Source organism: Trichoderma evansii (assembly GCF_050947405.1).
Source record: "Trichoderma evansii strain SZMC 28006 chromosome Unknown GGI43scaffold_35, whole genome shotgun sequence".
Taxonomy (NCBI): Eukaryota; Fungi; Ascomycota; class Sordariomycetes; order Hypocreales; family Hypocreaceae; genus Trichoderma; species Trichoderma evansii.
The window spans coordinates 1-27147 of record NW_028145171.1 but is presented as its reverse complement, the minus strand read 5'-3'; the positions used below and the strand labels follow the sequence as shown (position 1 = coordinate 27147).

General features: G+C 38.8%; 8 protein-coding genes across 8 annotated transcripts; 5 read left to right on the top strand and 3 right to left on the bottom strand.

Annotated features, from left to right (window-relative positions):
* The first annotated feature begins 110 nt into the window (after positions 1 to 110).
* On the top strand, positions 111 to 1016 carry GGI43DRAFT_418279 (2EXR domain-containing protein). The gene has a single exon (XM_083207524.1). It carries the CDS (start codon positions 171 to 173, stop codon positions 822 to 824), a length of 654 nt encoding a protein of 217 aa, XP_083055448.1. The 5' UTR covers positions 111 to 170; the 3' UTR covers positions 825 to 1016.
* Positions 1017 to 1403: 387 nt separating this feature from the next.
* Positions 1404 to 2466, bottom strand: GGI43DRAFT_418278 (peptidase M24, structural domain-containing protein). Its single transcript, XM_083207523.1, has one exon. It carries the CDS (start codon positions 2385 to 2387, stop codon positions 1689 to 1691), a length of 699 nt encoding a protein of 232 aa, XP_083055447.1. The 5' UTR covers positions 2388 to 2466; the 3' UTR covers positions 1404 to 1688.
* An 8748-nt stretch (positions 2467 to 11214) lies between these two features.
* GGI43DRAFT_418265 (Scytalone dehydratase) lies at positions 11215 to 12053 on the top strand. The gene is made up of 2 exons (XM_083207522.1): positions 11215 to 11366; positions 11420 to 12053. The coding sequence occupies exons 1-2, from the start codon at positions 11342 to 11344 to the stop codon at positions 11881 to 11883; spliced, it is 489 nt and encodes a 162-aa protein (XP_083055446.1). The 5' UTR covers positions 11215 to 11341; the 3' UTR covers positions 11884 to 12053.
* A 65-nt stretch (positions 12054 to 12118) lies between these two features.
* Positions 12119 to 13094, bottom strand: GGI43DRAFT_388618 (proline-specific peptidase; the record flags this gene model as incomplete). Its single annotated transcript, XM_083204092.1, has 2 exons — positions 12119 to 12371; positions 12421 to 13094. 2 exons carry the CDS (start codon positions 13092 to 13094, stop codon positions 12119 to 12121), a joined length of 927 nt encoding a protein of 308 aa, XP_083055445.1.
* Positions 13095 to 15909: 2815 nt separating this feature from the next.
* On the top strand, positions 15910 to 17877 carry GGI43DRAFT_275695 (glycoside hydrolase family 5 protein). Its single transcript, XM_083201150.1, has 4 exons — positions 15910 to 16816; positions 16891 to 16971; positions 17023 to 17069; positions 17151 to 17877. The coding sequence occupies exons 1-4, from the start codon at positions 16010 to 16012 to the stop codon at positions 17611 to 17613; spliced, it is 1398 nt and encodes a 465-aa protein (XP_083055444.1). The 5' UTR covers positions 15910 to 16009; the 3' UTR covers positions 17614 to 17877.
* A 938-nt stretch (positions 17878 to 18815) lies between these two features.
* Positions 18816 to 20802, top strand: GGI43DRAFT_275660 (phosphotransferase family protein). Its single transcript, XM_083201148.1, has 3 exons — positions 18816 to 19378; positions 19458 to 19945; positions 20016 to 20802. Exons 1-3 carry the CDS (start codon positions 19148 to 19150, stop codon positions 20407 to 20409), a joined length of 1113 nt encoding a protein of 370 aa, XP_083055443.1. The 5' UTR covers positions 18816 to 19147; the 3' UTR covers positions 20410 to 20802.
* GGI43DRAFT_275661 (Alpha/Beta hydrolase protein) lies at positions 20803 to 22419 on the top strand. Its single transcript, XM_083201149.1, has 2 exons — positions 20803 to 20814; positions 20867 to 22419. Exon 2 carries the CDS (start codon positions 21247 to 21249, stop codon positions 22225 to 22227), a length of 981 nt encoding a protein of 326 aa, XP_083055442.1. The 5' UTR covers positions 20803 to 20814; positions 20867 to 21246; the 3' UTR covers positions 22228 to 22419.
* Positions 22420 to 22814: 395 nt separating this feature from the next.
* GGI43DRAFT_418246 (uncharacterized protein) lies at positions 22815 to 24493 on the bottom strand. The gene is made up of 3 exons (XM_083207521.1): positions 24258 to 24493; positions 23450 to 24165; positions 22815 to 23393 (listed from the first exon to the last, which is right to left on the bottom strand). The coding sequence occupies exons 1-3, from the start codon at positions 24403 to 24405 to the stop codon at positions 22908 to 22910; spliced, it is 1350 nt and encodes a 449-aa protein (XP_083055441.1). The 5' UTR covers positions 24406 to 24493; the 3' UTR covers positions 22815 to 22907.
* Between the last annotated feature and the right edge of the window lie 2654 nt (positions 24494 to 27147).

Sequence of the window (27147 nt, the reverse complement as noted above, 5' to 3'; positions counted from 1 at the left end):
TTTTCCACTAAATATTTTTATAAAATTAATATATTTTTTTTTGCAATTTTATTTATAAAATACCCCGTCGTACCACCCCGCCGGGTCCACCCCCCCCCCCCCCCCCCATCGGATCAAAGCCCGCAGCAGTTCTTACCGTTACTCACAAGCTGTCGGTCGTGGCATCTTTGATGATAATCAGCTCACTTGTGGGACAATTCATACCAAACAGCAATCATTTTTTCACAATGGCCACCACTTTTCATCCTTTCCCACGTCTGCCCTTTGAGATTCGCAGCCAAATTTGGGCCTTGGCGGCGTACCCACGCCAAGTTCATATCCGCACTACGCCCCAGTCGGGCAATCGTAACCATGACTACTACTACGCCTCATTGATTCCACAAGCTGAACTCATGCATGTTTGCAGAGAGTCCCGTCAACTCGCCCCATACCGGAAAGCCTTCTTCACCACTTTACCCGGTGACTATGAGGCTCGGTATATCTGGGTCAACTTTGAGGAGGATATGATTTGCATTGAAGATGAGAATATGAAACGGCTTGTCCCGCATGATGCCGATATTCAGAGGCTTAGATTTACGGTGCCAACCCGGGGGCACTATTTTGATTACTGGTCTGATGTCTTTACCAAATTTACAGACCATTATTTCGAGCAGTTTACGGCTCTTCGAGAGGTGCATTTGGCCATCTCAGACGGCGTTATTTGCTGGGGAAATACGTCCGGCAGCTTTGGAAAGTGTGACCTGGATAATGTTAAATATGTTGATATCCATACGGGACTCATGTTAACTCGGCCTCAGGTGACATTAGCGGATGATTGGGCATAGCGTAAAGGGGAGCTAGTGGAAGACTTGGATACCTTTGACGAGGACATAGATTTAATGATTGCAAATAAGGATTTTTTTATAGCTGAATGTTCAAAGATAGAGTAAACGTCATGATTTCCAATTATTCAATGGAAGGGTTTTATAAGTAGCTTATTTACCAACATTCATGCATGAATAAGGTCATATATCTCACCATCTTTCTTCCCCTTCTCACTTTGATCTAGTCCTTCTTAGACACATTCCCTAGCTTTGCTGTGCGCATTGGCTATGGTATTTTCCCAATCAACCTTCTCCCACACTCCTTTGTCTTGTCAACTGGACTGATTTCTGAAACGAATATCTCCCTTTCCACTTTGATATTCCACTTTTCCAGGTATTTTTCCGCTACGTCAATGAGGTACGGGCCATAAATACGCCTATTCTGGCAATTTTGATCTGAGATTAAGCGATCATAGAAAAGATGACTTCTTGGATTCCTCCACTCTGTAAAATAGCCCGGATATCACGTATATTGGAATAGTTTAAAGAATTAGATGTAGATATCTTATTTGTGCGAAGTTGCATAAGTAACCTCCTCATTCGTATTCTACTAGGAAAAGCCAACCAATCACCAACGATTGAAAAGATCAAAACGGTATGCCCCAGTGCACTGCGTAGCCATCATCTCTAATAATTCCTAGGTTTTATTCACAAATAACCGTCAAAGTCTTACTAGCCACATTATTTATTCCATCTGTATATTTTTGCATCCTTAAAATGACAAATATTTCATATAGGCACCTGCACATATCTCTTACGTGACTTTTGCTTCACTTCACTATTCAGCCCCTGTCACAAGCATAATGCTACTGTATCTCATAAACCTTATCCAGCAGTTAGCAGTTGCTCATAGAATCCTGCAAGCTGATTCCGTTCATCCCGTAAATGTATCTCGAGAATCCAATGTCTTTTGTTCCCATCTTTTCCTAAAGAGGACATAGGTGCCGAGTTTCCTTCAGTGATGTACAAAGTTGTCTTATCGCGAGGAATACGTTCGTGTGGAAACGAACCAATGAGGTGTCCTGCCATATGGGCGCCAAATGTCCACCCATTCTCCTCAGCAGTCTCGACCGCAATCCGATAAAGTTGCTCTCCAGTCATATCAGGGTTCGCCAGAAATTGAGCCCGAACAGATTTCCAAATAGGCTCTAAAGCATCTCGAATTTTGAGCTTATTGGGATCATTTCCGAGAACGTACGTGCGTCCAAAATCTGCTTCCCATGACTCAAACACCGGGCCCAGGTCTATCACCAAGATATCATCTTCCCCTATGATACGATCAGGTGGATTGTCTTCAAAAGGTCGCAGAGCATTTGGTCCGCTTCGTACTACTCGTTTGTGCCAGTGTGTTTTGACTCCATAACGAGTATTACCGAGTTGATGGATCTCATCGCTTAATGTCTTGTCACTGATTCCAGGGCGAATTAAGTTCTGCTCAATTTCGTTGAAAAATTCAATAGCCTTGGTCTGTGCATCTAGAAGGTATACTGCTCGTTCGGAGCTATCATACGCCACTGCAGACATAATGAATGAGAACTTCAAAAATAAGAACTGATGTAATCGGAAACAAAATATTAAAATTGAAAGAACTGGTGGAACTAGCTTTATAAGTTTTAAACACTGTGTTCTCTCGAGAAAACATAACTGTGGGTCGTTCTTTATAGAGTATTCCACTAACTAGCCCAGGTAAATCTTTAACTAATTGAAGGGAGTGGTGGAGGGGTATTCATCAGATACAGTTTAGCATCTAAATCGAACACTGTATGTTTATCACTTTCGGCTCGGGTAAGAAGTGAAAATGTATTTGTAATCAGTTTGCGGGATTTACTTAAAAAATAGACATAAATAAGTTTCCAAGCATTACACCAAGAAGATATAACAAAATAGTATTAACCACGGAATATATATCAAGAATTAATATTACTCTTAATATTATTGCCTACAAATGATAGCCTACATATGCAACTCTCAGCTTTGGCAGCTTGCAAACGCCAGGTGTGCATATATATCCCTAACCCGTCAATTAAGATATGTGCCTGTGCCACGGAATGCCTATTTCTTAGCGTGTGCTTTAGAAGGAACCAAGAAACTGTTCGCTGCCACATAGCGTACATTACCTGTAACCATTATCTCAAAGCGCCCAATCAGTTAACAAACGTGTCATTTCAATTATCAATCTCTTCTGTCCATCCGTGTAGCAATCCCAGTCATCTCATAAAGCATTTCTTACACTAATACTCCAAAAAAAAAAAAAAAAAAAAAAAAAAAAAAAAAAATGAATGAATACTCTGTCTACTACATAAATAGAAGTTAGATAAGGTATTTACATTCTTGTCTTATGTGCCCAAGTGCGTATCCACTAGCGCCGTCGCGTTCAACATTCCTACATCCCACGCCATACATGCATACCAATCCCAAATGCTCAATCTGAAATAATTGTATTTATAATTAATAATCCTGATACGGAAATGCCTCTTCTAGAACTATAAGGATGTAAGGCTGTAATGCTCAGAAAGTCAGTGAAGGCTATTGTATCAGGCGTCCTATCTTAAACTCATAAAAATGGTGCAATTCATTCACTCTAATATAAAATAATGTCTCTTAATTTTATATGATACGAATTAAAGGAAGTTAATCTATCCAAGTATAATAAACAGCCGGTAATATACGAAATCATGAGAAATCCTACAGTCGAAGTTCCAGGCCTATAGTTTCATTGATCATGTGAAACCTTCCCCCTATTTGCTATAAGCCGATAACCCGAAGCAGCCAAAATTCTGTAAAACTAACTTCCCCATTTAGTGTTTCATTCTTACTTCAGTTTGCTAGTGGTATAGGAAAGGGGGAGGGGGGGAAAGGTTGGAAAGTTTTTTCCGATAACATTCTGGAAATAAACCCTACCACCTGTCAGCATTCTTTTTGAGGGGTTGTCGGGCTTTGACCTTAATTCTCTGACTAATTGCTGTTTATGGATCGAACGGTATTGGTGATATTGCTTTAGTGACTTGATTTTAGCTAGATCGAATAATAATGTAGTGCATTTTTATTATATGGCTTTCTTTCTCTCTGTCTTTCTTTTTTTGACCAGACAGGGAGCAAACTGGCTCGCAATGCGTTCAGGGCTTGATATTGCATTAAGTTATTAATAAAACTCAGTGTTTTCAATTAAATTCTGATGCATCGGACTCTAAAATTAACGTCCATTATTACTGCTTAAGCGGGTTATACTGGGTTCTAGTCTTTCTACTCAAATCGAGTATTTCAATACAGTATTAGCTACTATGGAAAATTAATTCTCCACTTCTAGAGGAATGCTCCATTTTCTGTTAGCATATTTTAGTACCCGTTGGCTCCACTTCTAGTGGCCAACTGTAAGTCTTTGTCTTACAGTTAGGCCGAAAATCTCTAAAACGCCCGAAAAATTAATACACACCTAGCCTAGTTCTAAACCCCATACAATTTACTAGTAAACAAGAATAACAACATATAATTAATAATTAAAATTAGCATCAAATTCAATAGCGGAACTTCCTCCTGCCTTTAAGGCTGCAGCTGCTATTTTAGCTAATTATGATTAACCTCCAAGGCTTTAAAAAGCATACTCTGTACACACCGCTGCTGCACACTTTAACGCAAGCCTGGCATTAATTTAATATGTAATTTCCTTACTTTAATACCCTAATCCTATTCCTAATATAAGAAGGATTTCCTGTAACTAAAGCACAGCTTATTACCGCTACAAATAACCTTTAATAATAAAAAAATCTTGCTATTGCAGATTTAGGGAAGAATTAGTATTTCTAGTGACTTCTAGATTACCCAGAGGTTTAAAAATCTTATATTAAAGCTATAAAAAAAGCTAAAAAATTATTTAAAGCTTTAAATATAAAAAATTTAATAATTTTTTTTAATAAATTAAAGAAAATTATTATAAATTATTATATTAGCATATTAAAATATTAAAATAAAAATAAGTGTAATATATAGCTTAACTGCTTTTATAAGTATATTTAAGTTATTATTATATATATAACTTAATTATAATACCCTTAGATTTTTAATTTAAATAATTACAAGTCTTTTACAGTTATAAGTTTAATTAATACTACTAGCAAGTTTATTCCTCCCTGGCTAGTCTTTAAAACTTTTTTAATTAAGTCCTGGGTAAAAATTAAAGCTAATAAAATTATATACTTTATAAAATTAAAAACAGGCTTTTTTAATAGTAAAATTTTATTTAAATAGCTTTACTACTTTAACCTGTAGTTTTAAAAGAAATTAATATAAGTATAATACCTAGAACTTATATTTAAGAAATACTTTAATTATAATATCTAGCTTTAAAATTCCCAGAGGCCTTAATTACTACTATACAAGGTCCTGCTAATTTAATAACTTAATAATAAAAAAATATATTATTTTCTTATTATTAATAGCTTTATAAAATATATAAGGCTTAATTTTATTAAATATTATATTAAATTTAATATTATTCTTATTATATTTTTATTATATTTAACTTATATTCTTTAACCTTTTAATATTAGTATATTTTAATTATTTAAGCTTATATATTAAAAAATCTTTTAAGCCTTGCTTTTTAAAAGTAACCTGGTTTTTATATAAAAGAATTTTATTAAAGTATTCTAGATTATATATAAGAAAGGCTTTACAAGATATAATATTATATTAAGCTTTAAAAAAACTAGAATTTTCTTTTTAAATATATAAGTTTTAATAATAAGAGTTTTTTTAAAGTAATAAAAAAAGTATAAAGCTATTAATTTAATATTTTTTTCTCTTTTACTTAAAAAAATTTAATTTTATTAAGCTTTAATTTTAATCCACAGCGCCTGTAAGAAATATAATAATCTTATAAGCTTTTTAATTTATAAAGGTTTTTATTAGGCTAGTCTTGTAATTATAAAGGCTTATATATTAGAAAAATATATTAATAATTTTATAATAAATAAAAATTAGTGTATTAAGAAGTTATTAGCTTATAAAAAATATAGTAGCTTTATTTAATTAAGTAGTAAGTTTTATATAATTATAAGCTTTAATTAAATTTAATAATAAAATAATAAATTAAAACAGGCTAACAAGGTTAAAATAATAAAAGTATAATTATAAAAGGGCTGTTAAATTATTAAGCTTAAAATAAAATAACTTAAAAAGCTATAGTAAAAAAATTAAAGTAATAAACTTGCTGCCAGGTAGAAGAAAATAATACTTAAAATATAGCTTTAATATATAAAAAAATATAAGAAATTTCTTATTTTAAAAGTTTAAAATAAGAAATATATTAATTTAATTAATTATAAAAATAATCCTTTTTTTTTAATATATTAAAATTATAATTATAACATGTAAAAAAAGTTATATAATAAGCTTTAACTAAGCCGCATATTTTAAAATAAATATTTAAGTATTCTTAAGGTAATTTAATAAACAGCTTAGTAAATATTAAGATAAGTCCTTTTAATAATAAAAATAATAAAAATAATAAGGCTATATAAGAAATAATATAAAAAATAATACAGGTTTATATATAAAAAGTATTTCCTAGCCTTGCTAGTAATATTAGTAACAAGGATAACTTTTATAGCCTGCCTCTGTTATTACTAACTCTGCCTGTATTAAAAACACTATTAAAAAAACTATAAAAAACACTATATAAAAAGATTATAATAATAATAAAAGCTTATAAAAAAAATTAAAATTTATAAAGATCCAATTAATATAATTATTTAATTATAAAAAAAAATAATCTATAAAATAATAATAAAGAAAATAATATTAAATTTAGTGTATTTTTCTTATAAATTAAAGTGTTTTAATTTTTCAGGCGTTTTAAAGATTTTCAGCCTAACTATGAGACGAAGACTCACAGTTGGCCACTAGAAGTGGAGCCAACGGGTAACCCATGCTGTGCATAAGCATTGGTAACATAGGTGAGGGGTGCTCAGGTTGTCTTTCTGTTTCTATTGGTCATTATGTAATCTTTTTGTTCGAATAGTACCGTATAGTAGTCTTATAAGATAATCTAGAGACATACTTTACAGGCTAGGTAAGCACCAGGATAGACCAAATGGGAAATTTTTGAAATTTTCCTGGCCCGATGTTACAAAGCATCTTACGATATGCAGGGGTGCTTCTATATGCTATCTGTAACTATCCGCAGCTGAATAGGTTGCAATTAAATGCGAGCAGTAACTTTTATTGGTATTTAATGAACAGATTTGAGATTCTGTAACACGATACAGGTGCAAGTCCCTTGCAAAGATCCCGGACCGTAGATGCTGAATGGAATCCTAAATCATTTTATTCTGTAATAAGATGATGTCACACTACCTATAACTTAGTGCCATTCGTATAGAGAACTATAAAATGCAGTCGTCTCGGACATGATTAGAGCCTTGTGTCACATCACAGGACAAACACTGCTATTGTTGCCACTGCTACAGCAGAAAGCCACAAAAGCCACACGTCACTCAGACCGCTGCTTGGGTGTTGCCATCCCAAACAAGATGGCATCTATGGCTTCTAAATGTACCATTTTGGCCTTATGCTTTGCTCTGTCATCCGGAGCAGTCGTACTCAGCACAAAGGATGCTTTACGGATAGTGTAAATCGCACGCTTTCAGCGACAAATACAGACAGCGATTCGCTTACGCCGGCCTCCTGTGCCAAGACATGTTCCGATATGGGGCTTCACTACGTGGACACGGAATTTGGCGAGTAAGACGGCGGCCCAAGAGGCTCTCATCGGATCCTTTGGCGGACTGAATTCTTCATGCTAACTTTTAGTTTTATTGCCTTCTATACAGAGAGTGCTGTTGTGCTGATGAGATTGCAAGCACCGCGGAAACGGCTCCGCAAGCACCGCGGAAACAGCTCCGCAAGCTTCGTGTTTGATGGCGTGTCCAGGAGATGCTACGCAGACGTGCGGCGGGACTTGGTTGTGAGTTGACAAAAAGCCATTCAGTGTTCGACCATCGAGACTTACATTTCTCACCCAGTATTGATGTATTCTTCATTCCTAATCCTTCTCCGCATGTATCGCCAAGAGCTGTGAACTGTGCATTGGATCCCTTAGCCTCTAATGGCGTCTGTGATACTTCACTGAGCTTAGATCCCTGAGCTGCGGCGCTAGTGCAGGCTATGACCTTAGACGAAAAGATTGACTTTCTCTCAGGCGACTTTCCTATAGAACGGCTTAGGCTATCGAGCTATGAATAGTAGAATGAAGGGTTACACGGAGTGGCATTCTCATCAGGAGTCGACTTTCAGCCTTTGGGAAGTCAATTCAGTTCAGCAACATCTTTCCCATGCCCCATCAACATGGGCGCGACGTTCAATGATGCCTTGGTACAGAATATGAGCACAGTCATATCGACCGAAGGAAGATCCTTTCATAACGTTGGATTTACAGGTCTCGACTTATGGACGCCTAACACTAACCCGTTCCGAGACCCACGCTGGGGATGGGGGATGGAGACGCCTCATGAGGATCCGCTGCGGGTGAAGAATTACGCCCACCATTTCGTTGTCGGGATGCAAGGTGGTGTCGATCCGGACGTTCTGAAAACAACAACTACCTGCAAGCATTATGCTGGCTATGATGTAGAACAGAATTGATTCAGCAACAACGTGATAATTAGCGCCCAGGATCAGGCCGATTACTTCATGCCGCCCTTCAAAACTTGTGCTCGAGACGCGAGGGCCGGAGCTATCATGTGCTCGTACAACGCTATCAACGGCGTTCCCTCTTGTGCCAACTCATATCAGCTAAAGCAGATCTTACGAGAGCAGTGGAGCTGGAAGGAGTCTTGGAACTGGGTGGTTTCCGACTGTGATGCGGCAGGCGATGTCTACGGCCAGCATCACTATGGGTCATCCCCTGAAGAGGGTGTTGCTCTCGCATTGAACGCCGGCACAGACCTCGATTGTGAAACTTCTTATGTCTCCTCTTTGGGAGGTGCAGGTACTCAAGGATTCACCAACGAGGCTACTATCAGTGTTTCAGTTACTCGGCTGGTCTCATCACTACTGAAGATGGGACTCTATCCAGGAGTATGCCTCGCCCGGCTGGGCTGATGTCATTACCGAAGAAGCCCAGGATCTCGCATTAAAAGCTGCCGAGGAGAGCATGGTGCTCCTCAAAAATAACGGCATGCTACCAGTAACCCCACAAAAGGTTTCTAAGGTGGCTTGGGATAGGTCCGTTGGCGAATGCCACGGAGGAATACAGGGCAATTGCCAAGGCAAAGCGCCCTTCCTCGTCTCGCCATTGAGTGCAGCTCAAAATAAGTAGCGAACAATCAACTACGCACAAGGAGCTCATACAAGTACCGAAGATAATTCAGGCTTTGCAGTGGCAATGATCCAAACTAGGAGGGCAAAGCTCAAGATCGTACTTCCACCAGCATTCCTGGCAACCAATTGTCACTGATCAACCAACTTGCAGCTTTGAATAAGCCCATGGCTATTGTCATGTTTGCTGGCGGGCAGATAGACTACTCACCGCTCGTCGGAAACTCTGCTATCAGCGCTATACTTTGGGCTGGCTATCCAGGTCAATCTGGAGGCGATGCTATCGTCAACGTCTTGTCTCGTATTCTCGGCTTTCTGCTATCCCGGTAGGATCCTCTGGCCAGATGAATTTCCCGCTGACTCTTGACGCCTTGACGAGAGCCGACACGAACGGAAACTTGATCATATATCCGGGAACATACAGGCTTACCATGGATGTAAAAGCGGCTCTCAGTTTACATTCACTCTAACCAGCACGGCCACAATTATTGATTCGCTCCCGCCTCAGCCTGTTAACGTCACTGCTTACAAATACATTGGCCGTTATAGGGATTCCACGACTACTCGGGTGCTTTCTGGTGCGGCGCCCAGCTTATTCCCTTCAACGACCCAGCAGTTGTGTCTAGATTCATGCTCCAAACTGGGATTTCTATATGCGGGTGTAGAATTGGCAGGTAAGCAATCTCAATGAGTTGATTCATGGTAACCAGTAAACCTGACTTACATCCTTCAGTGAATGTTATTGCAGTAATTTAATTAGCAACTCTGGTGTGCTTTCATCAGAGTCTTCTTGCAATATGCCTTGCGTAGGCAACTCTCTTGAAATTTGCGGAGACACTGATTTGTAAGGAAAGCTTCATAGTTCGAGTTCCAGTGAAAAGTGTGCCAATCTCATCTAGCATCAATATCTACAAGGTTCTTCTGAGGACAATGCGTACCCAAGTCCGAGCGACCCCCCACAAAATGTAACAACATCTTTGCACCTAGGATGCTACACAGACAGCACTGATGAAGCTGTTGGCCGAGCATTACCTCTATTCAATCCTAACTTGGATACTACCAACTCGCCGGCGACGTGCATGTTTAACTGCCTGAATTTCGGATACACATACGCTGGAGTAGAAAACAGGAAGTGAGTTGGACTAGCCTTTTACTCTTTAATGGTTTCCATTTCTAATTTTAAAACAATTAGCCAATGTTTCTGTGGTGACTTGATTGCTGGAGTTTGGCACATTGGCCTCATCAAGTTCATGTAATGAGCCGTGCCCAGGGGCTTCCGATACTTGCGGAGCACCCTTCTTGTGAGTATTTTTCTTTTCAATTATCCCTTCCAACAAGAAACAAAACGAGGCTAATATGGCTTCAAATTCGAAGTATCGACGTCTATGCTGTGAATGTAGATGGAGCAGTGAGTACTTGGCAAAAACGCTGTCATTATAACGTTCTGACCGCTTCTTAGATGCTTGTAATCAATAGACGGGGTGGACTGGTACAAACCAGAAAATCCAGTGGCGAAACAACGAGTGTGTCTAGCTTCTCCGCAGCGAATTGTAAGCTATTTGACAATGGCAATCTCAAATCAGGGAACGTCCTGTCAGTTATTTGAGTAAGTCTCCCCGATCCTGTAGTTGGAATTATTAATGTAATGCTAATTTCTTCTTCAGTGATGATGACTGTGGCTTAGCTACAAGAGTCCAAGCTGGCTGGAATCTTACATATCCGGGCGTTGATAACTTTGGACATCTTAACGCCCATTGGGAGTCTTTTAGCTGCTCAGTTGTGTAATAAAACACCATGAACATATATGACAAATATTAATTAAAAAATATGCCTATGATTGTGTTTTAGTAAAGAATTGTGTGTAGATGTATTATATAAATTAAAAACGAAATATAATGGAATTTTTGGTAGGATTTAGCTTGCCTTTCCCCTCGTAGCAACATTGAATTCGAAATCCTAACCCCACTTTTAAACAAATAATATAATCCGTCAACCAACACGCTTTTAAAAGAGCGGGGTATTGTTATCATGTATAAATTAATATAAAATTCCCTCAGTAGCAGTATTGCGTCGTTAACTTTTGTATAATATGGTATATTAACTACCGTTCATGTATAAGGAGAAAGCCCATCGCTATATCGCTATTCACTCTCGGGATAACAATGTCTACTGATATTTCACTCCAAGGTTTGATCCATCTACCTCTCAAATTTATTGGATGCTAATCCGTACGGATTTAGACTACCTTGCCATCCGCAATGTTGCCTTTGAATGGGCGGAAAGCTATGACACCAAAGACTGGGACCGTTTGCAAAAATGCCTTGCACCCTTAGTCCGGCTAGACTTTCGCAGTCTTCAAGGAGCTTTACATGAGAATTTATCACCAGAGGAGTACTCGGTTATCCTTATTGGCATGATAGGGGATAAGCGATTGAAGACTCAGCATCTTCTAGGTGGATCACAATGGGAGCGTTTGAATGACGGTACAGTCAGAGTCGCGTATCAAATCCGAGTGGCCCATCAACGATATGTTGATGAGTCGCTAAGTAAAGTGGCAAACAAAGGGCACGGTCACGGAGTTACAACACATTGGTATAGAAAAGTTGACGGCGCTTGGAAATTGGAAGGGGTCGCACCCAGGCTTGAATGGGACGAATACGATATATTTGGGACTCTTGCTCCACCTAAGGATGAAGCAGTTTAAGATGCCAAGCAAAATATCGTTGAATGAAACAATACTGATACCTTCAGAATGAAATGCAGCTTTTTGATTACTTACGCGTCGCATCTACCATTTACTGCCTCTTATTCTATTGTAACTTAGTCACATACAAGAATCCTTGAAGTCTCATTTCTCCTACCGAAGAACAAGTATTAACACATCGGATTTTCATCTCAGTTAAAATATTTCTCAAATATAGGTATGATATGATACAACATTATGATAACAAAAAATTTGCAAGCACATCAAAATATCGATCAGGGTCTTCAAGCCAAGGCATATGAGATGCGTTGGCAACGGTTACCCATTTGACTTTTGGGATCTCCATGAAAAATGGCATATTCGCGCTGTCGGTAGTCTCATCAAATTCTCCATTTATAATCAATGTCGGGACATTAACCATATGCAAACGTCCAACCGCCGAATAGTCTTTCAACGGACCAATCATTGTGAACTCGGAGGGCCCATTCCTGTCCCAAGTTAGCGAATTTCGCTACCTTCTAGGAATTGGAAACAAACATAGTAAGGTAGACTGTAGGGTTATGATGCAGGTCGAGTAAGTTCAACGTCTGCATTAAATCTTCGGGCCACTCATCAAGGCGACAAACATGTCGTTTGTAGAAAACCATTGCCGCTTCTTGAAATTCAGGATCATCGTATGTCTTACTAGCTTCGTGCTTGAGAATCATGTCCCGTGATTCTTGTGGCAGCTCGCTGATAAGCTTCCTGGTTGCTTCTCCAAAGAGCTTTCCGCTCGCGATTCCGTTGGAAATAATATAGTGTTTCATTCCCTTTGGTTGACGTGAAATGATGTACTCGGCTCCCAAGATGGTGCCCCACGACTGCCCTAACAAATCGTAGTCATCTTCGATATTCAAAGCTTTCAAGAGATTATCAAGCTCTGCCATGAATATATCGACAGTCCAGAATTTTGTGTCACCTAAAGTCTCTGGCAAAAGAGTAGAATTACCGCAGCCGATTTGATCATAAAGAATAACAGGAATACCATGCTCGGCTGTCAAACGTGTAAACGACTTCAAGTAGTAATGACCAGCGCCAGGACCCCCATGAGCGCAAACAAGCGGGCGCCCAGCCTGAAGGTCACCATAGATGATATAGAATGTTTTACATGACTTTTGAATAGAAGAGATATAGAAATCAACTTCACCAGAGGAGACACTGGGCTGCTGCATGATTGTCATAGAGTGTTGAAAGAGAAAAGAAAAGTTTGGAGAGACAATTGTTGTTAGATTACATACCATTCTTTAAAAGGGAATGACACCCCCGCCTTATATCAATCAAGTCAAGAGCACTAGAAAGCCTTAGTCTTGTCAAGTTTATTAACATACCCAAACACAAAATTACCAGAAATAAGCACTAGACTAGTTAGCCAGTGTTACGCGGGCCAATTAGTATCCTTCGCATGTTAGTGGTGTAGTAAAGGATAATAGTCGAATGGGCTAGAGAGCGCTATATCACAAAAACGGCTAAACCGCACTAAATGATACACGTAATAAGCAGCCGCACATTAAATTATCCATCTTCTCGATCCTTTTTCAGGAGTCCCTCAATTTCCACACATCAAATCCGTACTTTCACACAACATTAAACTATATCAGGCAAGGTTAGCCCCCTACAGTAATTATTAGTAGAAAATACTTACTGTCATATCTTATATCCTCTTCAAGCTATTACAGGCACAAGATCAAAGGCACAGAGTGCTTTAAGCGTTTCTAGTACTACTAGTAAAAGAATATTAAATATTTAGTTTTACAGCTAATTTCAACAGCTTAAAGAACTAATTAACACAAGACTTTCATTATTACAAGAAATATTATAACTGCCTTAGCCTGCCATGCAAATACTGCCCTCAGGGCAAATCCCAAGGAGTTATTGGACGTAGCCGAGCTCTTAGCATTTTATTTACAAGGCAGGAGGCACTTTCACATATAATATTAGTGGGAATATACATATAACTCGCAGTCTACGCTAATTCCAGCTCCAGGGCATCATTTTTAATCTCTCTTATAGCAGCAGTGGCCGCAGCACCCGCCGCTGTAGTAATAAAAGCATTTTGTGTTAGGTTAAATAAATAACTTGTATAAAAAGTCTAGGAAGATGACAGTAAGTGTTTTCTACTAATAATTACAATAAGGGGCCAACCTTGCCTGATATAGTTTAATGTTGTGTGGAAGTATGGATTTGATGTGTGGAAATTGAGGGACTCCTTTTTCGGCCAATATATGGCTATTAGGGTGGAGCACATACTAGAATGGTCTCTCTGGTATATTTTCTCCATCCAAAAATATCATCCGAAAGGATGGTGTGGAATATAGGAACAGCTGTTTGTTGTCTTTCAACGATCTAGTTCAATAGATGGACTTCCGAATATGTATTTTTCCTATTGGAAAAATGGCAAAGCTATTCTCAGTACAACTGCGGACTGGGGATCCGGTATACCACAATTTTACAGTCAAGATAATTGACTAGATAGCGTTGAGAGAATTGAGCTAAGTCCGGCTGATTTCTGGTTGTCCAGTTAGACTGAGTCACTGACCGACTGACTAATCAAAACAAAAAAGTTTACAGAGAATTTTATAAAGTTGTCACTCTAGTTGACTGGCTCACTGACCGACTGTTCAATTAAAACAAACAATTTACAGATAACTTTATAAAGCTGTCATTCTAGATTGACTCTCCTTTAGCCGATGAAAGGCAGTATTGAATTAATGGTTTTAGATCTGTAAATTGCGACTGACTGTCTCGACCAGTTATTTGGATGTACTCAGCCTTATCCTATTATTTTTCTCTGGGCATACGTAGATCGTTGTGTTGGCATAAATTTCTGCACAGCAAATGAATCCAGTGGTAATTTCTGTTTGGGGGAGTGTTGTCTTTAATTCGTGCGCCTTTAATTGTCAGTATTTCGTTGCATATGTGGGATATATAGATGTATGTATAGGTCTACTAAGGGTGGCTATGTATCTGACAGAGCTGAAGTTTGCTAGAATCTTGCACAATATATCAGTAGCCTCTAGACTCAAGAAAACTGCTTGAATATAGAAAAGTAAACAGCTAATAGAAATATGACACAAGCAGGAACCAAGGTCAACCTAATTCTATTGTATACTACTGTTAATATTGTGAAACGAAAGAGGCGGTGAATGAAAGTGTGAGCTGATATTACCAAACTAATCAACATAAATAATGCCAGTCCAACTATAGCATTTGTAAAATTGCCTCTAGTCTATGTATAGGACAGAAAACCACTTTACAGAGTATACTAACTATATCTGAACAAGGTCTTAGCCAACCACTTACCCAAGGACGTATACCTACTTGTGAGCTCCTAACTAGAGAACTTCATACCATTTTATATATTTATACCGCTTAGCAGCTACCTTATAGAGGACTCAAGTCTTTATGAACTTTTTATAACGATATTAGGTAGTACAACATGCGGGCTCTATCTCGTTGCAGAAGTACATACTACGACTCCCGTTTTCAGCCTTGGTATGTTTATATCAGGGTATTAGTTAAATATTCCCTGCAGTGTTTTGAATTCTTTCAAGGTTCTAAATAAATCCACTGTTATAGCTAGGATGCATCATTTTGGACCTCTTTTCATTGAGAAGATCGAATAAACTATAGTTAGACATAAGCTGATTTGCCGTACAATATCTCGATTTTGAATTACACCAGATTATCGTCTTACAAGCCTGATATTATGGATACGGCCTTTTTAGCCAAACTTTGCGCTTGTCACTGGCTTAGGTACGCCGAACAGTTTTCTGCCATTGGCTCATAGCAGTCATCAACCCCTGCTTCATATCCGCAAAAAACGTCACCGCGGATAAAAAGGCTAAATGTTCCCCCTTCGGCTACCTTGCCGACAAGGATTCAATATGTGTACAGCAAAGCGACCGGATAAATCTGTGTGTTTCCATTTCAAGAAAACTAAAGAAGAGAGGGGCAGAGAGGCCTTTGGAAAAGATAAAATGGCCAAGTAGGAAGCAGCAGCTCGAAACCAATTGATCAACTTGTATGAATTCAATCAACATCCTGTATATGAGCCTATTTTATTAACTCAATAGCATCATCTACAGAAATGAAGGGTGCATTTTCTATTTCTTTAGCCCTATTGGGCCAAAGCTCGGCATGGACCTATACTCCCAGCTCAGGATACGCTGCTAATATCAAAATCAATGCTCGTCAGACATATCAAACCATGATTGGGGGTGGTTGCTCTGGAGCTTTTGGAGTCGCGTGCCAGCAATTCGGATCTCTGGGACTGTCTCCAGAGAACCAAGAAAGAGTGACCCAGATTCTCTTTGATGAAAACATTGGCGGTCTCTCAATCGTGCGGAACGATATTGGTTCGTCCCCTGGAACCACCATTCTTCCAACATGCCCAGCAACACCGCAAGGGAAGTTCAACTATGTTTGGGATGGAAGTGATAATTGCCAATTTAATCTCACTAAAACGGCCCTCAAATATAACCCTGAACTCTACGTCTATGCCGATGCCTGGTCCGCCCCTGGTTGCATGAAAACCGTGGGAACGGAGAACCTTGGCGGGCAAATATGCGGCGTACGAGGCACCAATTGCGAATATGATTGGCGCCAAGCTTACGCAGATTATCTTGTTCAATATGTCAGATTCTATAAGGAAGAGGGCATTGATATCTCGCTTTTGGGTGCTTGGAATGAGCCTGATTTTAATCCTTTTACTTATGAGAGTATGCTGTCAGATGGATTCCAAGCCAAAGACTTCCTAGAGGTTCTATACCCTACACTGAAGAAAGTTTTCCCTAAAGTAGATGTCAGCTGTTGTGATGCTACCGGCGCGCGACAAGAGAGAAACATCCTTTATGAGCTACAGCAAGCGGGCGGTGAAAATTTCTTCGATATCGCGGTGCGTATTCACAGGCAATCTTGCCAAAATACAGAAAATTGGTTTTTTTCCTAGAACTAACTGAGTTTTTTTAGACGTGGCACAATTATCAGAGCAATCCTGAGCGCCCATTTAATTCCGGTGGAAAACCGAATATCCAAACAGAGTGGGCCGACGTAAGATAGTAATCTCAAAGACGATTTTTACCTTACTAATGAAAATTACAGGGCACGGGTCCATGGAACAGCACCTGGGATTATAGCGGTCAGCTTGCGTATGTATCCGTCACAAATGCCCCGATACCTCGAGGCCCATACCGCGACATAGGAGCTGTAATGCTAATATTATGCACTAGGGAGGGACTTCAATGGGCGTTATATATGCATAATGCCTTTGTTAACAGCGATACCTCGGGATACAGTCACTGGTGGTGTGTGCAAGATACCACTGGCGACAATGCTCTCATTCGACTTGACCGTAACAGTTATGAAGTATCATCTCGGCTCTGGGCTTTTGCTCAATATTTCCGGTTTGCCAGACCAGGTTCTGTGCGCATCGATGCCACAAGTGACGTGGAAAATGTCTACGTAACGGCGTACGTGAACAAAAATGGCACAGTAGCTATACCTGTCATCAATGCCGCACATTTCCCATATGATTTGACCATCAGTTTGGAAGGAATTAAAAAGAAGAAGCTGAGTGAGTATCTAACCGACAACAGTCATAATGTCACCTTGCAGAGCCGTTACAAAATTAGCGGTAGCAGCCTCAAGGTGACTGTTGAGCCTAGAGCAATGAAGACATTCTGGCTCGAGTAGTAGGTAGTGGCAAGAAAAGGCAGCAGGGGCAAACATGGAATTTACAGAGAAGTTTAGATGTTAATTCGAGCAACAGATGCTTTGACCGAGTTCAAATAGCAAAATTATTAATTGATCAATGTAATAACGCCGACCGATTATAGCTTCCAACCTAACATTGCTCATTAGCCATGGAGTGCGTATATAAAGCTCTCTATATTTGCCAAGATGAAGTCCATCTATATCTGCGAATGCATATGCAAAGCATTAAATGGACGCTTTATTAGACGTCTCTATTGTACAGGAGGTACTGGGTACGAATGCTTGGAGATAAAAAAAAAAATCCCTTGCATTAGCATTGGCAATACCACTAATAGATTACGCATTTTGTATACTGTTATTCTAGCTTGACTTCATAATTTATCTCTTGAGTAGCTCGCCGTATTGCAATCTCAGCATACAAACAGGCATTGTCTTCAACAGAGCAAATCATCAGGCTGCATGATGCAAATTAAACGTTATGTTACTTAACCCACCCAGCGACTACATTGTCCAAACTAGGCGCTATACCAGCGACCCTCGCGGCTTCTTCTTTCAATTCATTATTGTCAATATTTACCTGACACGCATACAAGGCGATTATTTCCAACCGCAGATGCTCTGCTCCATGCTGAGAAATTTTTCTTCGCTATTATGCTCTTCTATGTATCATCTATTAGCACTTATTAAGGTCGCTCTGCGGGCATCGCCAGAGCGGGGAAACTGTCACTAAGCCGCCCACATATATAGGTATTCCCTGATTGCTTCCACTGCCGGGCTGCACCTACGTCAGGTCTCTGCGCACAGGATGTCATTTTATGCTAGAAAAGACGTGTAAACAGTACCAACAGAGTTTTATGATGATCCACGGTTGGCCTCGGGACTTTTGCAGTACAGCCGGGACAGGCCCGGTGGCAGATCGATCGAGTTCGATCTTTGTCCGGATACGGGAGAGGGAAAAGGCGCCGGACCAGATCAGACCAGCATACGGGAGGATGGTTTTAGGCCGTATCTTCCGCAAGCCATGTACCACGTACTTAGTAAAGTAGCACGTTGGCTAGTCCTGCTCAGTGAGCACCCAGTACTGCCTACTTGGAGACAAAAAAGAAAAAGAAAAAAATTAGAACGCCTCTATGGCGGGGTAAACAAATCTACCTGCTCCGTACAAGTCTCCAGTGTCGTAGAATGGAACATGAAGCTAGAAGGCCCTTTAATTTAGTAGTATTTGATACTTGGATCTGGAGAGTGGTTCAGCCTTCTCTGACTCATCGGCGAGTAGCTGAAACGCCTTTCTGCTACACCAGCTCAGCGCTATGGAGTACTTGTAATCTTTCCTCCACTTCCACCCGCCCTGCTTTTCAGCGAGAGATTGACGATAAGAAGCTAACGCACGTATTCATTTATGTGTATATAATCTCATCACCGTACCTCAACCACACATACACCTTCGCTTAGTTTTTCTTCTCCTTCTTTTTACTACAGCAATTTGGCAACCAGTATCTCTAACGTTTCAATCATGTCGGTGGGAAACAACACCGAAGAGATTAAAGATGTAGTTGGAAAGGAATTGGAAGGCACAGAATATGCGGTATCGTCGCTAACGCCGCTTTCTGGGGGCACTGCAAACTTCATATACCTCGCCAAGCTTCACAAGCCGCTGTCAGGAGGTGTAAGCGAAGTTGTGCTGAAACACGGAGAAGCATATGTTGCTCTGCATCCTGACTTCAAGCTGGAAATGGTTCGATGCGTTAGTCTTCCCGTATCGAAGTAAGACGGCGGACGAATCTTGTTGCTAATGCGTGCTCAATGCGCCTTTCCGAAAACAGAACATTGAAGAAGAAGGCCTGCGACTCCTCTCAAAATTTCCGCCCGTCATCTCATCACCATATGAGGTCGGGACGCCGAAATTATACCATTTTAATCCCCAAACCAGCACACAGATCCAGGAATATTTGCCCAACGCAACCAACCTAAAAAATTATGCTCTTGAAAACTTCCAAGGACCTACTACTGCGGCTATTAAGCCGCAATGCTTGCAGCTAGGACAAAGTTTAGGTCGATGGCTGCGAGAATTCCATAACTGGAGTGATCAGCCTGACAACCAGAGCTTGCGTGATCTATTTGCCAAGAACACAGCCATGCGGAATATTAAAAAGGCTATTAATTACGACCAACTACTTGGGCGGTTGAGCATGTTTCCGGCTATCTTGCAAGAGCATAAGGAGACTTTGCAGCAGATTGTAGCCATGGCTACGGCTGAGCTCGCAGACGAGAGCAAGCTGAGTGTTATTCACGGGGATTTTTGGACTGGAAAGTAAGTTGAATGGCAAATCCAGGGACCCTTGTATCATATGGATATCCACTAAGATTTCTATTCATTTTAGTATTTTGATCCCGAATGCTCCCCTTGACAGCGACCAGGCAGTTCCCGTCCGCATTATTGACTGGGAAATGGCACAGGTTGGTGTACGAGCTGAAGACCTCGGCCAGGCTATCGCTGAGCTATGGGAATTAAAACTTTACAAAAATATAGATGCGGCTTTATGGATCATTCAAGGCTTTGTGAGCGGATATGGCAAAGTCGATAGCGATTTCATGTTTCGAGTATTGATTCATGTTGGCGCTCATTTGATATGCCTTGGATCAACAACGCCAGGCTGGGGAACTCCAGAAGAAGGGCAAGAAATTACCAAGGCTGGAAGAGATGTCTTGCTCAATGCTTGGAAAAAAGATGCAAAAGCATTCCATGGACATGACCTCCAACATCTTTTGGGGTAGGATATATATATGTCAATACAAACAAACGGCACTTCATACCTCAAATATGGCCACATTCTGCTTCAATTAACCTAATGAGCAGCCTGCGACAACTGGATTGCCATGCCATATTGAGTAGCATTGCCCTCTTCAATTATTCAGCTCTTTTATTTGCAGCGTGACGAATCTCCTGCTATTGCTTATATTCTTCTTTTGGCGAGCTCCCGCTTCCTCCCACGTTCGACATCGCCAAAGCACTTGGCCTCTAAACGCTGCTGCCTAAGAAAATATGGAAACTAATAATAGACTATCGTTTTACAATACGACAATACAGGTGCTCCATAGGTATTCTAAAAAAAGAAAACAAGACAGTTTACAGCCTTTTTTGCCTCGTATTAATACAGGGTAATACCGCTACATTCTACAGTAAGTAATCATGACATTTTTTAGTCCCAAAAAGAGCTAAAGGCGAATTCAGACGACCCATTTTAGGTGCCGTATCAAGCCAGCCATTTATAAATGCAAGAATTCAGCCATTCCTAGAGGGAGATAATGTATTTTGCGCCATTTTTACACAGTCTGACAAATTAACAACAAGCGGTTAATGCTATTAGGTAACGCAAATAAAACCTCGGTAGAAGACGCTTGAAAGCTATTAGTAGGGAGCCCAGTACATGTAAACGAGAATGAACATATGGATCGTTCATAGGCCTCCTTTTTGTTCGTAACTACTGGATGCATTTAAGACTTCCTTTTCTATAAGCTTCTTCTCGCTGCCTCAGTTGGTAAACCTAACAAAATTGCCGCAATTGCGTTTGCCTTGCCCGGATATAATCAACAGTTCAAGAACAGACCATAATGTCAAATAGTCTGATTGTACTTCCCCGCCCTGGGACTACCCTGCCAGAGACGCGACAGCCAATACGCGCCCCCTCCGAAGTCGATTTCACTACCGTGTTCGGCAAAATACTGCCCGAAGCATCATACTTGCCTACGAAAAATGGCAGAGTCGCATTTTATGAGCTGCTGCCCTCATCTCTCTCGCCACCAGGCGACGCGACAGCGATTTCCCGCGTGCTTTTAGTGCATGGCGTCCAGACATCCGCAATCGGCCTACAACCGTTGGCAAGTGCACTGTCCGCGCATTTTCCACATGCGAAATGTGTACTGGTCGACCTGTGGGGCCATGGGCTCACGGACACGCCATTTGCGGCGCACGACGCGGCGCTCTTTCATGAGTTGCTGGAATCATTATACTTGCATCTTGGATGGGAGAATGCCCATTTAGTTGGCTATTCCTTTGGTGCATCAGTAACCGCAAGTTTTGCAGCTGCAAGGCCAGAACGCGTCGCGTCTATGGTGCTAGTTGCCCCCGCAGGCTTCATCCGTAAGGAGTTGTTTAGTGAGATACAGAGGAGCTACTTGCGCGGTGGTGAAGGGTTAGAAGGGCTGGCAAAAGAGTGGATCTTGGAATTCCTAGAAGGAGGGCAGTTAATTGTCCCCCAAGATTGGAAAGAGGCTGTAGGAAGAGGCGAGGTGGTGGCTGAAGCAGTCCGAGACTGGGAGATGAAGAACCATGAGGGCCATGCTGCGAGCGTGGTAGCAATTTTCAGAGATGGCGGGGTTTTGGATAACAGCGCGGAATTTGCTAGAGCGGCCGAGAAGGGTATTAAATATCTATATATCCTTGGAGAGCTCGATGATGTATGCAGCCCCCAAGATTTACATGACATTGGGGTGCAAGATTTTGTCATGATTTCACAGGTTGGACATGCAGTTGTGCGGGAAAAGGCATCAGAGGTTGCTGAGTCAATTGCAGATTTCTGGCACAAGATTTGATGGCCAATATACCAAGCTCACCATTGCTTTGTTTCGCTCATCCAGCCATTCCGTTCCCCCTTTCTCCCTCCCTCCTTCCCTCCATCCCTTCTTTCCATTAGTCTTTTCATCTTGAGTAAGGAGCTTACACTGTAGCCATTTTGTTCATTCATACTACACAAGCTCTATAGCCTTCAATTAATTGACAAATCAGTGGTCGGCTGCCCGTCTAAGATCGTATTGTATATTTTGAGCTAACGTATGAAGACTTGGTTCTATCATTTACGCGTTTAATTATGTTTGGGCGGCGCATATTTGTTCCATGAGTGATGTTTGCATTGGTACTGATATACCTACTAGCCATATTAATATTATAATATAGCTTGCCAATGTTTTCTGGGTGGTTACATTACCTTGAGTAATTGACATGTATGCGTGTTTTTGCTGGAGGTCAAAAACTCTAGATCAGTTGGGCCAGATGGCGATATGGGATAAAAAGGAAAGCCAGTAACATCAAACAAATAGATTTGAGAATGGATGTAAGTTAAGAGAACAAAATAAATGTATGACCACAGTACATCACTACGAGATGTTGGACATCCAAATCATTTTAACAATTAGTGAGCTGTATTACTATGTCCATATATCTAGATCTATATATATAGCCGCTGGGCAAGAGTATGCATTTCACAATAATTAGTTTACTCTGATGGCCCTGAATTGCTCACAGTTCCAGCCGGAGTTATTTCTTTCGCTTCGTTTAATTCTTTTTGCATAATTGCCAATGCTTTGTCTAATTCGGCAACCAAATCGCAGTTCCAAATTTCTCTGATTGGCACATCGATAACTGCTTTCAACTTTTCCAAATCATCTCCAACATCAGGTCTCTGCAAATCTAAAAGTTCTCCTTGTCGGCGTCCGTGGATTTGAACAAATTTAGCTCGTGGCATGCGTACGCTTTCATATGCACTAAATGCAGCGAGGAGATCGGGGGAGGAGATACACCTGCTAAGAACGCGAGAGAGTATATACGCATCTTCTAACGCCTGACCAGCACCAGCACCCTGGTGAGGAGCACAAGCATGTGCGCTATCGCCCAAAAGAAGAAGACGGAGCTTTCTTGAAGAGTAAGTCGGAATTTCGGGAGAGAGGTCAAATATACCCCAATGGTCGGTATTCTCCATCAGCTAAAATCCAAATCAGCAATCTCCACGTTTCATATTACCTGTGAGGTGAAGCATACCGAGAATATCTTCTGACATTCTTCTCCGAAACCCTGAAAATCCGCCGTTATGGCCTCTCGCTCCATTCGTTTAATCCAATCTCCTTCCCATGTGCCATTCTTGGTGGTGCTAAAGGCGACGACGTTCATCACGTTACCATTTGCTACGGGGAAAGTGAGAACGTGGCCGCCTTTGCCAAGGAACATATATCGATTCTGTGCTTTCTCCTCCCCAATCGCAGCAATAGCTTTCTCCATGGGTATCAATCCCCGATATGCGTGCTTTCCAGTAAAGGTCGGCTGTGACAGAGGGTTGTCTTTTCCTAATACAAATTCTCGACAGACAGATCGAATCCCGTCACATCCAATAACTGCGTCTGCTTCTGAGGTACTGCCATCGGCGAACTTCAAAATCGTTTTCCCTTTGTCCTCATTACGAGAGATATCCGTCAGTCTCTTACCAAACTCGGCAATATCGTCAGGGATAAGTTTGATGAGCTCATCGACAAAATGTGCACGATGGGCAGTGCTATGTCGCTCAGACGCATTGAGTTTGGGAGATATGATGTGACTACCAGTAAGCAAACCGTGAAGGTCATGTGCGAGTATGAAGTCAAAATATGTGTCTTCCTTGGACTTCCAGCCCACGCTTGTCGAAATCCTAGCATACGCTTCTCCAATAGCTGGATGTATAAGGCTCATAGCGCGGATAGAATTAGCGCCAAAGAAAACACCAGCTGAAGCGTCTTACTTAGTAGCCTTTCTTCTCTTGAGTGGGGGATAAATATGGGAACATAGGAGCTCAATCATCATTTGATTCCATACTTACCGCCAATCTCAGAAAATTTTGCGGCAGACTCGTAGATCTTGACTTTGATGTGGCTATATTGTTGCAAACCAATGGCTAGGGCGAGCCCCCCAATACCCCCCCCCACTATTGCTATGTGAATATCTTCCCGCTCCGGTACTGAACCCATTCTTTTTTTCTAGCGATGATGCTCGGTAACAAAGCGAAAAGGTGAGTGTATGTGACCTCTGACTACTACTGTAACAATCTGAGGTCAGAATCAAGAGCAGTCGCACTTCCAAAAAGTTAAAAAGCTCATATCGTTTTACCTTGGGAACTAGGCCATGCCTTATGCATGCTAGTAATCCTTCCGGGAGTCACGGATCTTATTCCGGTCTCAGTGCATATAACGACAGCGGTGCTGCAATTGCAACTACATACCCTTCCTACTAGCGTCCTCCGAACCTTGCACAGCGGTCTAGATATGAAGCGGGGCTTGAATGCAGTGGTACCCTTTCAACGAACATGGGGCATCTACGAGTAGTAGTGCTACTGTTAGCTCAAAGCGAAGGAGCGCACTTATTTCAGACCATTCAAGGGCTAGGTAATGTAGTAGTAGTAGTTATATGCGAAGTAGAATGCCCCCTGTAGAGAAATCCCTGATACAACCGGTCAGGTACACGTTGTTATTCCTGGACTCATATTTCGTTTACTATGCGCTGTGCTTGTCGTCAGCACCCACATTGAGATTCTCCTGCATTAGAACATCTTACTCTGGGGCCTTCACACTACCGGCACCATGTCTGTGGTACCTGCGAGGTCTCTGAAATGTTACATTTCAAAATTCTGAATTCTGGGCCTGCCCCATGGTTCCAGCCCGAGGTACGAGCACTACAACGCAGAGCTGCATGCTCAATGCTAAGTAGGTCAGGAGCATCTTTACATTCCATTAAATAAAAAATCTCCATCTTTTAAAGTGCATTGTACGCATCACCATAAACTCAGTAACACAAGAATTTTGAAGCTCATCATTCTACGTACCTCAGTAATTGTGTAGGGGCTCTATAGAGAACTAGACAAACAGCAACACACAAGCATCGCTCATGCATGCTCGCTTATGAATATCTAATAAACCAGTGTCTTTGCTTAGTAAATAATGAAGCACCTATATGGCATTTTACCAGTTTATGACTACTCATTCTGGGCATAAAACGGGGTAGAAAATATGGAGAGTCCTCATCTATTCACGTATAACATCTTTGCAAGGCCACAGATCACACACGTCAGCTTAGAAACGTGAGGTGGATATAGATGCCAATACAATGTTGCTACCAGGGTTATAAAATTAGTCACTAGTTTTTTAGTAACTAAATTAGTAACTAAGATTAATTTTATTTTTAGTTACTAATAATAAATTTTATTAGTTTTCTTTACTTTAATAATAAAACTAAATTAGTTTTATTACTAATTATTAAAAATTAAATTAGTTTTTTATTAATATAATTAATTTAATTATTAAATTTATTTTTTATATATAAATAAATTAGTAATAAAATAAAATTTATTTTATTATTAAATTTATTAAATTTATTTTTTATATATATAATTAATTTATAAGTATTTATAAGTTATTTATAAGTATTAAAATCTTATATATATTTTTAATTTAAATTAGCTTTTTAATTATATAAAACTTATAAGTTTTTTTTTTAATTTTTTTTTTTTTTTAATTTTTTAATAATTATTAGTGTTTTATTAGTAATTTTTTTTTAATAATTAAAATAAATTTTAATTATTTTAACTAATTTAATATTTTTAAAGCTACTAATATTATTTCTTTACTTATTTAATTTATTATAAATATTATAAAAATAAATTTTATTAATAATTTTTTTTATTTAATAAATAATGCTAGTATTAGCACTATTAATTTTATTTATAATAAAAAAAATTATAAATTAGAATTTAATAAGAATTTTAAAATTTATATTTTTTAAAAAAATTTATTTATAAGAATTTTATTATTTATTAATTTAAATAAAAAGCATTAAATTAAAATTAAATATATAATATATATTATTTTATTTATTTAATAAGCTTATAGTTATTTATTTTTTATAAAAATAATATTATTTAAAAGTATTTTTTTTTAAATTATAATATTTTTTTTTATTTATATTAATAAAATTTTTTTAATTATATATTTAAATTAAAAGCTTAATTAAAGAATTTTAAATTATTTAATTTTACTTATTATTATTAAGCTTTATATTTGCAAATAGCTTATAATAAAAGCTTTAAAAAGCTAAAAAAAAAGAAGTTAATTATTATTTTATTATTTATTTTATTATAGTTATTTTATTATATTTATTTATATATATATATATATATATATTTATTATATTAATTAAATTATTAAAAGTTAATATTATTTTTTTAATATTTAATAATTTATTTAATTTAAATTTAAAAAATAAAAAAACTAAAATAATAAGCTTATTATTTAATACTAATAAAGCTAATAAAAGAATATTATTTTTTTTTAATAGAAAATAATATTTTTTTTAATATAATTGCTTTAGATTTTTTTAATAATTTATTATCTTATTATAATAAGTAAGTTATTTATTTATTTATATTTATTATTTTAATTTTATTAATAATTATTAAAGATTATAAGAAAATAAATTAAATTAATATTAAAAAAATATTAAAGAATACTTATAAATAAGTATTATTAAATTTAAATATATATTTAAAAATAAATTTAAAATCTTATAGTTTTTTTTTTATAATTTTTAATATTTAAACTTTAAATAATTAAAATTTTTATTTAAGAATTATATTAATTTATATTAATTTAAGCTTTAAATTAAAATATAAGCTAATAAGTATTTTATTTATATATATATATTATTATTTTATTTTATTA